The sequence below is a fragment of the Pelodiscus sinensis genome, chromosome 3, assembly GCF_052426305.1.
Source record: "Pelodiscus sinensis isolate ZL-2025 chromosome 3, ASM5242630v1, whole genome shotgun sequence".
In the NCBI taxonomy this organism is placed as follows: Eukaryota; Metazoa; Chordata; order Testudines; family Trionychidae; genus Pelodiscus; species Pelodiscus sinensis.
In genome coordinates this window covers 167,265,882-167,279,323 of record NC_143054.1, presented here as the reverse complement: position 1 = coordinate 167,279,323, position 13,442 = coordinate 167,265,882, and the positions used below count along the sequence as shown (strand labels likewise).

Here is a 13,442-nt window from a genome sequence, read left to right as displayed (position 1 = left end):
ACTTTTATAAAAGGAAACTTTGCTTTGGAGAGGAAGGAGAATCATATGATTAAGGTATTGGCCTGAGATTTAGTAGGTCTGGGTTCAGTTCCCAGATCTATTATAAGTTTTCTATGTGATCTTGGCTAAGCAGGGTGGTACCAGAGATAAATTACTGCCCAAAGGTTCATAACAGTGGAGAGTTGGATCCTGTGAATAATGATCCCATCATAAGAATGACCATACTGGGTCAGACTAATGGTCCATCTAGCACCAACAGCCATTGGTGGACCATCTGTCCTACAAGAATGTATCCAGTTCTTTTTTGAATCCACTTATACTTTTGGCTTTGACAACATTCCCTGTCAATGAGTTCCACAGGTTCACTGTGCGTTGTATGAAGTACTTCATTGTGTTTGTTTAAACCTGTTGTCTTAATTTCAATGTGTAACCTCTGGTTCTTGTGTTATGCAAAGGAGTAAATATACTTTTTCTCCACACCATTTACGATTTTATCGGTCTCTATCATATTTCCCCTTATCCAGCTCTTTTCCAAGTTGAATAGATCCACATCTCTTTAATCTCTTCTTTATATGGAAGTTTTTCCATCCCTTAATTGTTTTTTGTTGCCCATCTGTACTTTTCCACTTCTAATATATTTTTTTTTGCGAGGAGATGACCAGAACTACATTTAGTATTCAAGATGCAGGCCTTACCATATATTTATATACTGGTGTTATGATATGTTCTGTTTTATTATCTATCCTTTTCCTAATAGTTGCCAACTTTGTTAGCTTTTTTGACTGCTAATGCACATGGAGCAAACATTTCCTTCCTCCCATAGGTTCTTTTGTTCTTAGAAAGTTGGAAGTCTTGTGGCTCCATTCATGCTGCGTTATGTGTGGATTTGCTGGATAGTGGGTACCTAATTAGTGTATAGAAAGCTATTTAAAGGATATTGTTGGTGGCTGTAATCTTTCTGACGTACTTGGCTTCTCCTGTTTTGTGATGACTAAGGGCTCCCAGTATAGTTTGTTTCACTTACTGACAGTTAAATAGGCACATGAGCTTCCCCTTAAGGGTGTGTCTAGACTGCACCATTATTTTGAGATAACTAGCGTTATTTTGAAATAACAATGTGAGCGTCTACACAGCCATTCTGTTATTGTGAAATAATTTTGAAATAAGACGGCTTTTTCTGAAATCTGTAAACCTCATTCAACAAGGAATAGCTCCTATTACGAAAGAGCTATTTCAAAATATGGCGTGTGTAGACGCACCACTGCTGCTATTTCGAAATAGTCCTTCACACAGGCCATTCTAAGTTATTCCTCCCCAGTGCCTCCTGGGGGTCTAAATCGAGATAGCACATCTACATTAGGGAAGCCTGCCTCAGAATAATTATGAGGCTTCCCTGCAGTGTAGATGTGCTATTTCGAAATAAGCTATTTTGGAATAACTATTCTGGAATTGTTTATTTTGAAATAAGTGTGCAGTATAGACATACGATAATAGTGAGAGAACCAGAAAAGCCATCTTAGAGGAGCTTACAAAATAGACAGAGCTAAGTAGATAGGGCCCCAGTAGAACGCATTACAATTATTACAGAAGAGGTAAAACAAAATAAGTGTGCTAGAACGGAACGCACAGCCGCACCATGGCTGATTTCTCAAAAAATATTGTACTTCTACTATGCTCCATGTTCTAACTGAGATTGCAACTGGGCTTGTCATTCCTGACTGAACAAATATAAAAAACCAACTTTTACAAGTTAACTGTACTTTATTTTGTACATTGCTTAAATCTCTAACGTTTACACTATAACTGCTTCAGAGCATCTAAATTAGTGGAATGCTTGGCAAGCTGCATGAAGCAAAGCTGTTTCCAAAAGGGGTCACAGTGTTTAAATATTTGGAGCTAGTTCTGTTGTTTTTACTCTTGTGGTTTGTGTATAGTTAGATATTTATTTGAATATTAATGTTTATTGTAAGGCAACTAAAAAAGCGTTTTAAAACTCTTTAAGCCACTGTTCTGTATGTAAGTGCATAGAGGGATATTTGTGTGCAACCAGTGGTTCTTGTTTTTTGCGTTTAATCTTCATAACAACTGCAGAGGATTTCATAATATTCAGAGGTTGCATATTCCTGCTTGCATGTTAACTTGAGCTGGTTGAAAAATTTCTCATTCTGTCATTTTTTATCGGAAAAGGGGCACTTTTTGTGCAAAAACTTTGAAATCACTCACCCTTTTTTTATTTTTTACCAGGTGTGGTGTGAATTCATTATAATGGTACCTCACTATTTCAGTGGTGCCTCATTATTTATAGTGAATTGTAGTACCCAGATAGAAGGGGATAAATTCATTCCTGATTAATGTGATTAGGGTGAATAGGGAAGCAATTTATTGGTATGGGTCAAAGTTTTCAAAAATAATTAGTGATTATTGGATGCTCAATTTGAGACACGTTTATATTAAAAATACTGAGTACCCTTATGCATAGGCCAAAATAAGTTGTTAGAGGATAGGCATCCAGAAACAGGCACCCAACCTCACTAGTCACTTCTGAAAAGTTTGGTCATTGAGATCAAACATAAAGTTTGGTCATTGAGATCAAACATAAAGTGCCATGACATAAAAGCAGTAGCTCAAACTGGATCAAATGATGGGAAGCGATTCTAACACCTAAGAACAAGAGTGGCTTATTTCTGAACTTGAAATTTTCACACTTCAAGTCCTTTTAGCTTTGCTTTGTTTTTAAAACATAATTTCCTGTGGCTTTGCTTGCTGCCGCTGTACAAATATGTTTTATCTCTGCCTTGTAAATTGTAATATTATATGAATCTGTGCTCTGTATATGCCTGTGATTCTCCCCTTTCCCAGGATCTTCCAGACTTTTCTCCTGAATCAAAACAAGATACTTAATTTTATGGCTGTTTTATTGCCACTTTTTAGTTTTGTGGGTTTTTTGCAGACACACCTGTCTGTAATACTGCATTCATTGCTTCTCCTGTGGTAGCCATAGTGACAATGATTGGAAATAGTGGAAACATTATTAAGGCTGCCTCTTCATCTGAGGATTTCAGTTTGTATCCCTTGTTTCTCCAGGTTGGCTGCAAGCAGATTAGGACCTCTGTTGTAAATTACCTACATCTTTTGTAGAGTCATGTGTAAGAGCCTGAAAGCCTTGAGTGACATCTCTTGGGACCTGCAAGTTAGCAGTTAACATCCTGAATTCTTTGGTGCCAGCCCAGCCTGTACTTTGGTTTCATAGCAGGAGAGGTAAATTCCAAAAATTTAACTTTGTTTTAGCCTTCTATCAGAGTGGAAGGGACAATAGTCTTCCTTCCTGAACACAGTGAACCAATGTAGTTGGCCCATGCCAGAGGGTAATCTGACTTCCTGTCAGACTATCCTCACCAAGCCAACATTTCTATGCAAAAATTCCTTTTAAAATATATGCAGATAATAAACACATTTTTTAATTAATCTCTTTGATAAACCAAGGCTTTCCAGCCTGCAACCAAAATCTGGAAAGGTATATTTCTGATGTCGTAAGAAAGGATTAATACATATGAAATACACTTGTACTGAAAATTAGGCTCCATGTATACTGCTTCCTTCTTGTGCAAAATCCGATGCAAATGAAGCACAGATTAGCATATTGCTGTGCTTCATTTGCATAATTAATTAGGGGCCATTTTTGTGCAAGAGGCTTTTGAGCAAAAAGGAGCTGTGTAGATGGCTCCTTTTTGCGCAAAAAAGACCCTCTTGTGCAAGAGACAGTATTCCTTATTTTTTCAGGAAGAACAGCTCTTGTGCAAGAGCTGGTTTTTGCGCAAAAATGCCCCCTAAATAATTATGCAAATGAAGTGCGGCAATATGCTAATCCGTGCTTCATTTGCATAGGCTTTTGCACAAGAAGGAAGCCATTTAGACATAGCATTAGAAAAACAGTTTTACCTCATCTCAGCTTCATGATTTCCTAGCAGTTATTTATACATTGCCTTTAAAGGTTATTTTGCCTCATTTAGGAATGGTTTGAATTTCTGCCATATCAGCCATAGAGCCTCCAGCTGTTAAACTATTAGAATTACAAACCTTCCAAAAAAAACCCAAAAGCAACAACCCCAGAACACAGACTAACCCAGCATGTTTTCTGGTTTCCTTTACCCTGGCTGTAATAGTGTTGTGTGGGTACTTCCTCTTTTGCACATACTATTTAACTTTTGTAAAGTATACCTGGAAGGAAGTGGAGTGCATAACAAAGGGAAAAGAAAATATTGTACCACAGAAGGAAAAAAATGTGCCATACATTAAACAGGAATTGCTGCTTTGCCATTGACTAGATATTAAATCTTTATGCTGAAACCACAACAGAGGTCTCTGATTTTATGCAGATATTAAGGATGTGAAAATGCTCCTACCTCCCCCCATATTCCCCTCTCCGCTGCTGCCTCCAATACAGAGGGTGAAGTGGGTGTCTCCCTGGAAACAGGTGAGTGTGGGGAGCTGACTTTTATGTAGGATTGCCAGATACTTTCAAAAAATCCCAAACATGGTGGGGAAAAAAATTGCTTGTGCAGAAAAAGGGGGACGAAACTTGTTGAGCAAAAAAAATAAGAGGTCTCTGCAACTTTAAATTCCTGCACTCCCCCCGCCAGATGCGGCAGAGGAAGAACGTCCCTGCCAGCCTTCCATCCAAGAAAAACATTTTACATGTCCGGTATTTTCTGTTTTTGTTTTTGTTTGTTTTTTCCGGACAGAAGATGCAATTACCAGACTGTCCGGGTGAAAACCGGACACCTGGCAACCCTACTTTTATGCTGGCTCCCCACAAGCACTGACTCCTGCCTGCCTCCACCCCATGCTGCTGCCTTTGAGCCAGTGTGCACCTCCCCATGCGTACTGGGAATCTGCATGTAACCATGAAGGTTAACTGATGAGCATGGGCTCATTGGTGTACACGGTTATACTTTCACATCCCTAATAGACATAGGAGTTTATGAAAGCTGCCAGTCAGCTGGTTCTGTAGATTCAGCACAGTGAGGGCAACTGCCCATGTTACCCTGGTAATGTATTTCAACTATGTCTAGTTAAAGGAAACAATTATTCTTAATTCTGAATTGGAGTAGTTAAGTCTCCCTGTCCAGGTATTTTGTGGCTTCACTGCAGAAACTGCCAACAAATGTGACAGTTGTGGCTTTGGTTTACGAGATATGAACAAAGACCCATGAAACTGGATTGAAATCATCAGATATTTCACGGTTGCCATCAGATATTAACTTTAGTTATCAGTCATCTTTTAACCCAGGCAAGGTTCAAACCAGCAGTCTGTATTTTAAAGTCTTATTATTTATCATTAGCTCAGTGGGCAATACAGGTCCATCCCGGTTGTCAACTGAGAAGTATATACTACAGTAAACTTCCGATAATCCGGCACCTTTAGGACCCAGGGGGTGCCAGTTTATCAGATATGCCAGACTATCGGAAGGGGGGGGCTATGAGGGGTCCAGGGTGGGATGGAGGGGGATGCTACCCCAGACCCCTCATAGCCCCCCCCTTCCGATAGTCCGGCTCTGCCCCAGGCATCCCGGATTCAGCCACTGCTGGTCAGATCCAGCAGCGGCTGAATCGGGGACGCCTGGGGCAGAGCAACTGGGGTGCTGCCGGGTTGGTCCCGTAGCGCCGCCCCTCGGCGCTGCGGGACCGACCCGGCAGCACTCCAGCTGCTCTGCCCCAGGTGTCCCCAAGAGCAGCTGGGGTGCTGCCGGGTTGGTCCCGCAGCCCTGAGGGGCAGCGCTACGGGACCAACCCGGCAGCACCCCAGCTGCTCTGCCCCCGGCTTCCCTGTTTCAGCTGCTGGTCAGTTTCAGCAGCGGCTGAATTAGGGAAGCCGGGCGCAGAGCAGCTCCAATTGTCCGGCTGCCTGGAGCCCTTCCGGGTTCCCGATGGTGCCGGGCTATCAGGAGTGCCAGAGCATTGGATGCCAGACCAATGGAGTTTTACTGTATTTAAAAAAAATCATAAGCCAAGAAAAGAAACATTTAAAATGTTGTGTGGTGCTGGAGAATGTTACAGCTACATGGCAGCTAATTATTTCCTTCCAGTTTGGGAAATATCACTGCACTAGCGTCAGTTTAGTGAAGAACAGATTTTGAAAAGCCTCGGTCAATTTTTACCACATGATGTAAACTCCTTATTCAGAAATCATATAACCATCTGCTTGGGAAACTGATTGCAAATTAAAGATTTTCTTTTCCTTCTCTAAATACATTGAACAGATGTGTTTCAAATGAGTGGCTTCATGCAAACTTTTGTCTTGCATGTGCTTTCCCCTGTTTCTCCCCCAAGAGGTGTGTGTGTGTGTGAGAGCATGCACGTGCATATTCTGGCAGAGAGAGAGAGAGAGTGAGTGTTTCCCCTATGATATATCAGGTTATCTTAAATCTTGTATAGTTTTTGTATGTAGATTTAAATATATATTCTAGTATAGCTATATTATAGCTATAGATAGAATGGACACAGTAAAAACAGTATAAATGTGATTATACTGGTATAGTTTATTCCCATAAGGGAAGGTGAATACACTTGTACCAATGTAGATCATCTTTATAGTGATATAATAACTGTCAGTTAAAAAAAAATCCACTTCTAAATGAAATAATAATATTGGTACAAAAGCTGTGCAGGCCAGGTTTTAGCAAAGTTTCCTGAACCATTAGTCTACGTTTCTGTTGACTTTTTAAAATGACTTGTTTTGTTCTCATGAATCAAGATTTCTGATTCTACTGCTGTTATCAGTTTCTTCTAATAATGGTTGCAGAATTTTTAAAGTGCTCTTAAGAGATTTTTGTGGGTTACATCTGTGTGTTTGTGTGCGTTCAAATTTCTAGTTCTGTATTTAAAGATTGAAGAAAGGACAAATGGAATTTCCCCAAGGATGTCATGGCAATGTTTGTTCCTAAATGCCCTCTTGAACTCTTCTGACAATGAGATTTTAGGCTCTTAAATCAGCTAGGTATTGCAATTCTGAGTACAACAACACCTAAAACCTTTGAGTAGCTGGGCCCAGGGGGTCTAAAAAGTATTAAAAATCAATTATGGATAATAATCAATCATTTAAATAATCAAGAGGTGGGGAAAGATAAAAATCCATAAGGTCTGGGGCATAAACAATGGAAGGATGTGTTATGAGGAAACTATTGGGAGGGGGGGAACTTATCCAATAACTGCCACTGTAGTTTTTCTTCTCAGTCTGCTGGCATTGGCAACGGCCAAAAGGCAGGATACTGGAGATGATGGACCACTGCTGTGATCCACTGTGACAATGTATTGCCTTGATTCCATGCCTGATTTCAAGCCCACAGGTTACTTCCTCCCACTCACCATCCAATAACCCTCACCCACCACTCACTATGATTCTCCCCTGTCCTAGCCAGTCAATATCTCCCACCAGTCTGATTACTCTCTTCCATCAGCTAGAACTCTCATCTAGTTTGCTTCAACCAGGCACTAACCCCCAAGCAAATGTATCCTCTTCCCCAGATATGATATTTTAGAGGTTGTTACTAATGCTCATTAAGAATGTGCTGTGATGGTAATGGTGAAATAATGGCATTGAATTTAAAGGCAGAAAGAAAAACTATAAAGTAATTTTAAAATAGCTCTTCTGGCATAACTGGATCCCTGGTGAGAAGAGGCATGACCATAAAGGTTCAGCACTGGCACTTAGCTAAACAACTCATGCCAGTAACATCTGCTTGCCTCACCATGTAAGCTTTTTCTCACTTAAATATCCACAGAGAATTTTCTCCTGTCTCATGTTCAGCTCTTGCTTCAATTATACTATAGAAGATCATACTCTTCTTCCAGTAGAATAAATGTGTTTACTATATGATGTTTTTTTTACCCATTGTGCTACACACTGTACAAACACATAGTAAAAGACAATCCCTACCCCAAAAAGTAAGGCAAACAAAAGAAAAGTTGTATCCCCATTTTATGGGATGAGGAATACGATGACTTGTGCTAGGTCCGACTGGAAGTCTACGGCAGAACTGGAAATTGAACTCTGAGTCCAGTTCAGTGGTTCACAAAACCATCTATCTCAGTATAGGTGACATTCTTTTTTATGTTGTATCCAGTAGTGATTCAAAAATGATTTTCTATAGCAGAGGGACTCTTGCCACAAGAAGTTATGGTAGGATTAGCTTGTGCAGCTGTACTGAAGACACACAATATCCAATTTTAGTGTGTTATACCTGGATGTCACCATATGCATTAATAAATGTGTGGTTTTTTTTTTTTAAAGAATGATTTCTAAACTCTGTGATTATTCAAACTGGGTTTTGTTTTCACTGGCTTCCTCTTTTCTGTGTTATGTCTGGTACTGAGAAATGTTTGGTCTTTTTTGTAGGTCATATTTGAATTTCTACACAGTCTTTGATGTCTCCTATATTAATGACTTTGAGTAAATAAATTATAGAGCTTACCATGGCTAAAATTTCTCAACTTCTTTATATTGATGTGATCAGTTACCAGACAGCAAACTGTGAAATGTTGCCATAATAATTATGAGGATCAATTTCAAAACTCTAACATTTATGCTGACAGGCAGCTCTATGATTTGTGTGGCACTGCAAATAGGAGTTATGACTTCCAGGTCTACTAAGCGCTATCAGTACTGTGGAAATTGTGTATATATGCAAGACTCCCCTTCATCTTGCCAGTGTAAGGAGGTTCATTGTCTGGCTTAAGAAGTCTGTCCTGATCAGATGGAAAGATATAAAGCTATGGAGTGAGAATAGAGGACATATAGCAGAAATTCTGGACCATTTCCTCAAAATACCATGTACAATTATGTTCAATAGCTTTTTTAAAAAGTAAAAAATATGTCTCTGTCATAAATAAGTAGGTGTTTTGTGAAATCACGTCTTCTGCAAATAATGTAATTTACCAATTAGGTTTTCCCCCACTTGGTTTTAGGAATGTAAAAGTGTAACTGTTTAAACAGTTAACTGATAAACATCGGTTTATTGGTTTCCACTAGGTTACACTCAGGCTCCCCAGAAGTAGAATGGCAGGGACTGAGGGCTCTGCTCACCTTCCCTAGCCAGTCAATATCTCCCACTCGTCAGTTTTTCAATATGTATAACTTTTACATATTCTTCTCTGCAGAGCCCTCAGAGAAGTTTCCCTGGGAGCGGGGCCGCGGCCTCTATCAGCCCTGCTCCCAGGGAGGCTTTGCTCCGGGCTCTGCAGTATACCTTTAAAAAGGTATGCTGCAGAGCCCACAGCGCATGTAACCATGTAGGATTTGTAGTGGTTACACAGTTACATCTTTACATGACTTTTTACATCCCTACTCCATTTCCATGGTTGATGCCCAAAGTGCACAATGCAAAGCCTATCTAGTTAGGGAGTTTTTTGGGGGGGGGCGGGAAGGGGAGCGGGATTCAGGACCGTATGCAAAGTTTTTGGGAATTGAGATGGACAGACTTAGCTTTAGTCTGGCTCCTTTGGTGCAAAGAAAAATGTGTTTGATGCTACTGCTGTTTGTATCTTTTTTGGATTGCAGAATTTGTATTTAGTCATCAGCAATTGCAACAGCCTGTAGAAGGGTCTTTCTATGCTAAAATTAAACTTAAAGTAAATTCTGATTATGTTGTTTGTTTCTGCGATGTTTTTAATTTTAGTATCCAATAAACACACAGAAGCAGATCTCATACATGAATAGCTATAAACAAAATCACATTACAATTTAATGATTGTACATTAGAATTTTAAAATGGCCCGAGTTCATGCTGCATGGCCTAAAAGCCAGAATCATTACAGTTGTTGTTGGGTTACAGCTTGTGTGGCTTAGTGAACAGAGTCACCCAGGGGTAGATGGTGGCTGGGATAGAGAGACCCGGGCCTTCCCTCTCCACTGAGTGCTGGCTCAGGGCCCTGTCAACAGTAAGTGTGGTCACCACCCTGTCAGCAAGGATTTTACTACAACATGCTGATTTTCCTCAGATGGGAGATACCACTAACCTCCCCGGTCCACTTTCGACTGTGAGCCCTGAAGCAGGAGTCCATTCGTCATTGGGGTCTCAGAGCTCCTTGAAGCAGGCAGCTTGAGGGGGAGTCTTGACTCCTGTCTGCTGTCTATAAGCATCTGGTCTCCTATCTGGCCCTCATGGTCTATGGTTCTTGCAATCAGGTGCTGAAACAGCTCCTGGGCTTGAGCCTCCACCAAGAATCCTTGCTCCCCGGCAGTCAGCCTCGAATGAGCTGGGCCATTCCCTTTTATACTGAAGCAGCAATTTGAGTATGCCCAGTACCCTCTGGGGGGAGGGGAGGGGGACTTTTGCTGCCCATAATATGGGTTAGCTCTATCACACCTAGTGTGGTGTATCCACACACTGTTACAATATCACTTCTCCCTTTTTCTGTCTGTGGTAGAGACTTCTTTTAGGACCCAAACTATTTGTCAGAATCTCTTGGACCCATGCAAAATTAAAATCCTCTGCTTTGTGGTACCATACACTGAACTCCACATAAAGCTACTTTCATCAAGGGATTCTGGAGTCTTCTTAACCTATGGATAGACCATTCTAAACTTTTGAGAATGTGCTTTATATTGGAGGGGGATTTTGTGGGTTATGTATGTCATTACTTTTACTTCCCTTTTCTCCTAATGTTTTTCTATTAACTCTACCATTTGCAGCTATCTATCTGTTTAAGCTACCAGTGCTCAATTATGAGGGCTCAAACTGAACTGTTTTTTGGGGATGTTGTCAGGGCCCATCATTGCTGTTGGCTTGTTAATTGGCTGTTTGTTAGCATTTGGAAGATAAACACATGCTACAGAAGTGCTTATGAGGTAACTGCAGGTAACATATAGGCATAATCTCATCAGCTTCAAAATGTCATAGCACTCTATAATGATGATGATATAAATATCACAACAATGCAACAGCTGAATTTGTCACACTGTTACAAAGTGAAAGGTGGGAACTATTTAACTACCTTCCTCGTTTGATATTTCTGACTGGGATTTTCTCAGAAATTTTCTGACAGAATTTAAGGTAACATTTTCAAAAGATTTTTGAATGGCAGTTGTACTTTCTGGTCACTCCAGGTTTGTCTACACTGCTGATGGAAGCAAGTATCCCTGCTTGGGTAGGCAGATTTGCAATAGCTGGGCTAGAGCTAATGTGCTAAAAATAGCAGTGTGTATGTTGCCACTGGTAGAGAATTGGGCTAACCACTCTGCTTAGATCCAGGTTATTAGGTGGATCTGAGAATACAAGCTGCCATCTGAACTGCCAACTTCACTTTGCTGTTTCAGTAGGCTAACTTAAGGGAAGCTAGCAGCAGTTTGTTTAACTAAGCCAGGAGGCTCACTCCTAGACATAATCATGGGTGCATTTAATGAATTCCACTCTTAACTCCTGTTTTTTGTTTTTTAAGTAGCAGAAGGTAAAATCTGTCAGAATCTTGTTGCTAAACAACACAAACCCAAGAACAGATGGAAGTTTCCATGCTCAGTCATTCTCTTCTAATTATGACAAATGTATTTATTATATTTATGCTGTTTTTCCTGTGACTGTTCAGTACTGACCTCAGTTTTGAATGTGATAATATGATCTGGTATTTTATTCAATGTACAGGCAGTCCCCGGGTTACGTACAAGATAGGGACTGTAGGTTTGTTCTTAAGTTGAATCTGTATGTAAGTCGGAACTGGCGTCAGCCGCTGCTGAAACTGATCAGTTTCAACCGCGGCTGAATCTGGACTCCAGTTCTGACTTACATACAGATTCAACTTAAGAAACCCAGGCGTCCCCAAGACAGCTGCTGCTGAAACTGATTAGCGGCTGATTCCAGGAAGCCTGGGGCAGAGCAACTCTGCCTCGGGCTTCCTGTAGTCAGCCGCTGGTCAGTTTCAGCAGCGGCTGACTTGGGGACGCCTGGGGCAAAGCAGCTGGGGTGCTGCTGGGTTGCTCCAGTAGCGCGGCTCCTCGGTGCTACTGGAGCAACCCAGCAGCACCCCAGCTGCTCTGCTCCAGGCGTCCTGATTCACGACAAGAAAAGCCTCGTCTGCTGGGGGGGGGGGCACTAGCTGCACCCCCCCCCCCAGCAGACCAGCGAGACGGGGGTGGCGGGACTGCCCAAGTCCTCCACGGCTTTGCTCCGTCTCCCTGGTCTGCTGACCTGGGAGATGCGGAGCAAAGCCGCAGAGCACGCGGGCAGCGGGACAGTCCAGGCGCGCCGCAGCTGTCCCACTGCTGGCGTGCTCCGAGGCTTTGCTCCCCATCTCCCTGGTCTGCAGGGAGACTGGGAGCAAAGCCTTGGAGCACGCCCGCAGCGGGCATGCTCCAAGGCTTTGCTCCCCGTCTCCCTGCAGACCAGGGAGACGGGGAGCAGCTTTTCTCGCCCCGGAGGATGGGGGCGGTGGACCATGGCGCATCTGGGCGTCCCGCCGCTCCCGTCCTCCGGGGCAAGAAAAGCCCCGTTCGTAACTGCGGATCCGACATAAGTCAGATCTGACATAAGTCGGGGACTGCCTGTATTCCATTAGCACCTCATAATCTCTTATTAAAACTGCCACTGCCACAAGATCCTCTTGTGACTAGGGATGTTCTCTCCCTAACGCAAGGTAACTTATTTTTAAGTTTGGTAAACATTAGAGAGAACGGTCTGCAAAGCACTTCTGCTTCTTCCCATTGCACTTCTTGCCACTACTATGTATAGTAAGAGCCATTGGGGAAGAAGTCTTGTTGCTTTTAGAATAGCGGATATTATAATGGACTAAACAATGCAACGGCATCATACAAAGAGATTACATGAAAATAATGAATGTGTGCACAAAACTGCAACACCTCTCCTCCCCCTCACCGCTCAAACTCCAGTTAACTGTCCCATACAGAATTTTTCTGAAGGGAAATAGTGGCATTATTTGTGATGCAAGAAGAAAACATTCTACTTGTCAGATGTTCAGTAAGCATATATTTTGTCTTTCTAACATCCTACATTGCAAATATGCCTGTCTGCACAGTCAAATCATGTGCATAGAAGTTTATCCCATAAGGTATCTGTAAACGAGTCTATCGGGGTGCCCACAAGCACCCCGTACTCTCCTCTTGAGTCTTGTGCTCCCCTTCCCCAGAGGTTCACCGTCTGGCATCCCCAGTCAACTGTCCTCTTGGACCAGGGGGCCCCTTTAACACCAGAGGTCTCCGAGCTTCCCGTAGCAGGGAGAGGGGGGTCTGGGCCCACCCTCTCTCACGGACCCCAGCCCAGGGCCCTAAGGACTCGGTACGCTTACGGCGTCTGGTCCGGCTGGTAGGGCCGTCTGCCATAACGCGCCAGCCCTCAGGCTCCCTTCGCCTGCCCTGGGCTGCTTCCTCTCCCTGTTGCGCTGTCTCGCCGGTGTGGGGGCTTACCTCCGCAGTTTGGGTCCACTTCCCCCTCGGG

At 42.4% G+C, this 13,442-nt stretch overlaps 1 protein-coding gene across 3 annotated transcripts in view; it reads left to right on the top strand.

Moving 5' to 3' along the window:
- Positions 1 to 13,442, top strand: part of PRKCE (protein kinase C epsilon) — a 465,689-nt gene that overhangs the window by 140,765 nt on the left and 311,482 nt on the right. The window contains exons 1-2 of one of the 3 annotated variants that reach the window (XM_075925412.2): positions 3,016 to 3,258; positions 4,377 to 4,474. The exons of 1 other annotated variant lie outside the window; for it this stretch is intronic. In XM_075925412.2, coding sequence (XP_075781527.1) covers positions 4,394 to 4,474 — 81 coding nt within the window. In that variant the 5' untranslated portion in view covers positions 3,016 to 3,258; positions 4,377 to 4,393. Of the gene's footprint in view, positions 1 to 3,015; positions 3,259 to 3,841; positions 4,475 to 13,442 lie in introns of those variants that run through there. One more of the 3 variants, XM_089777502.1, reaches the window with a different exon arrangement.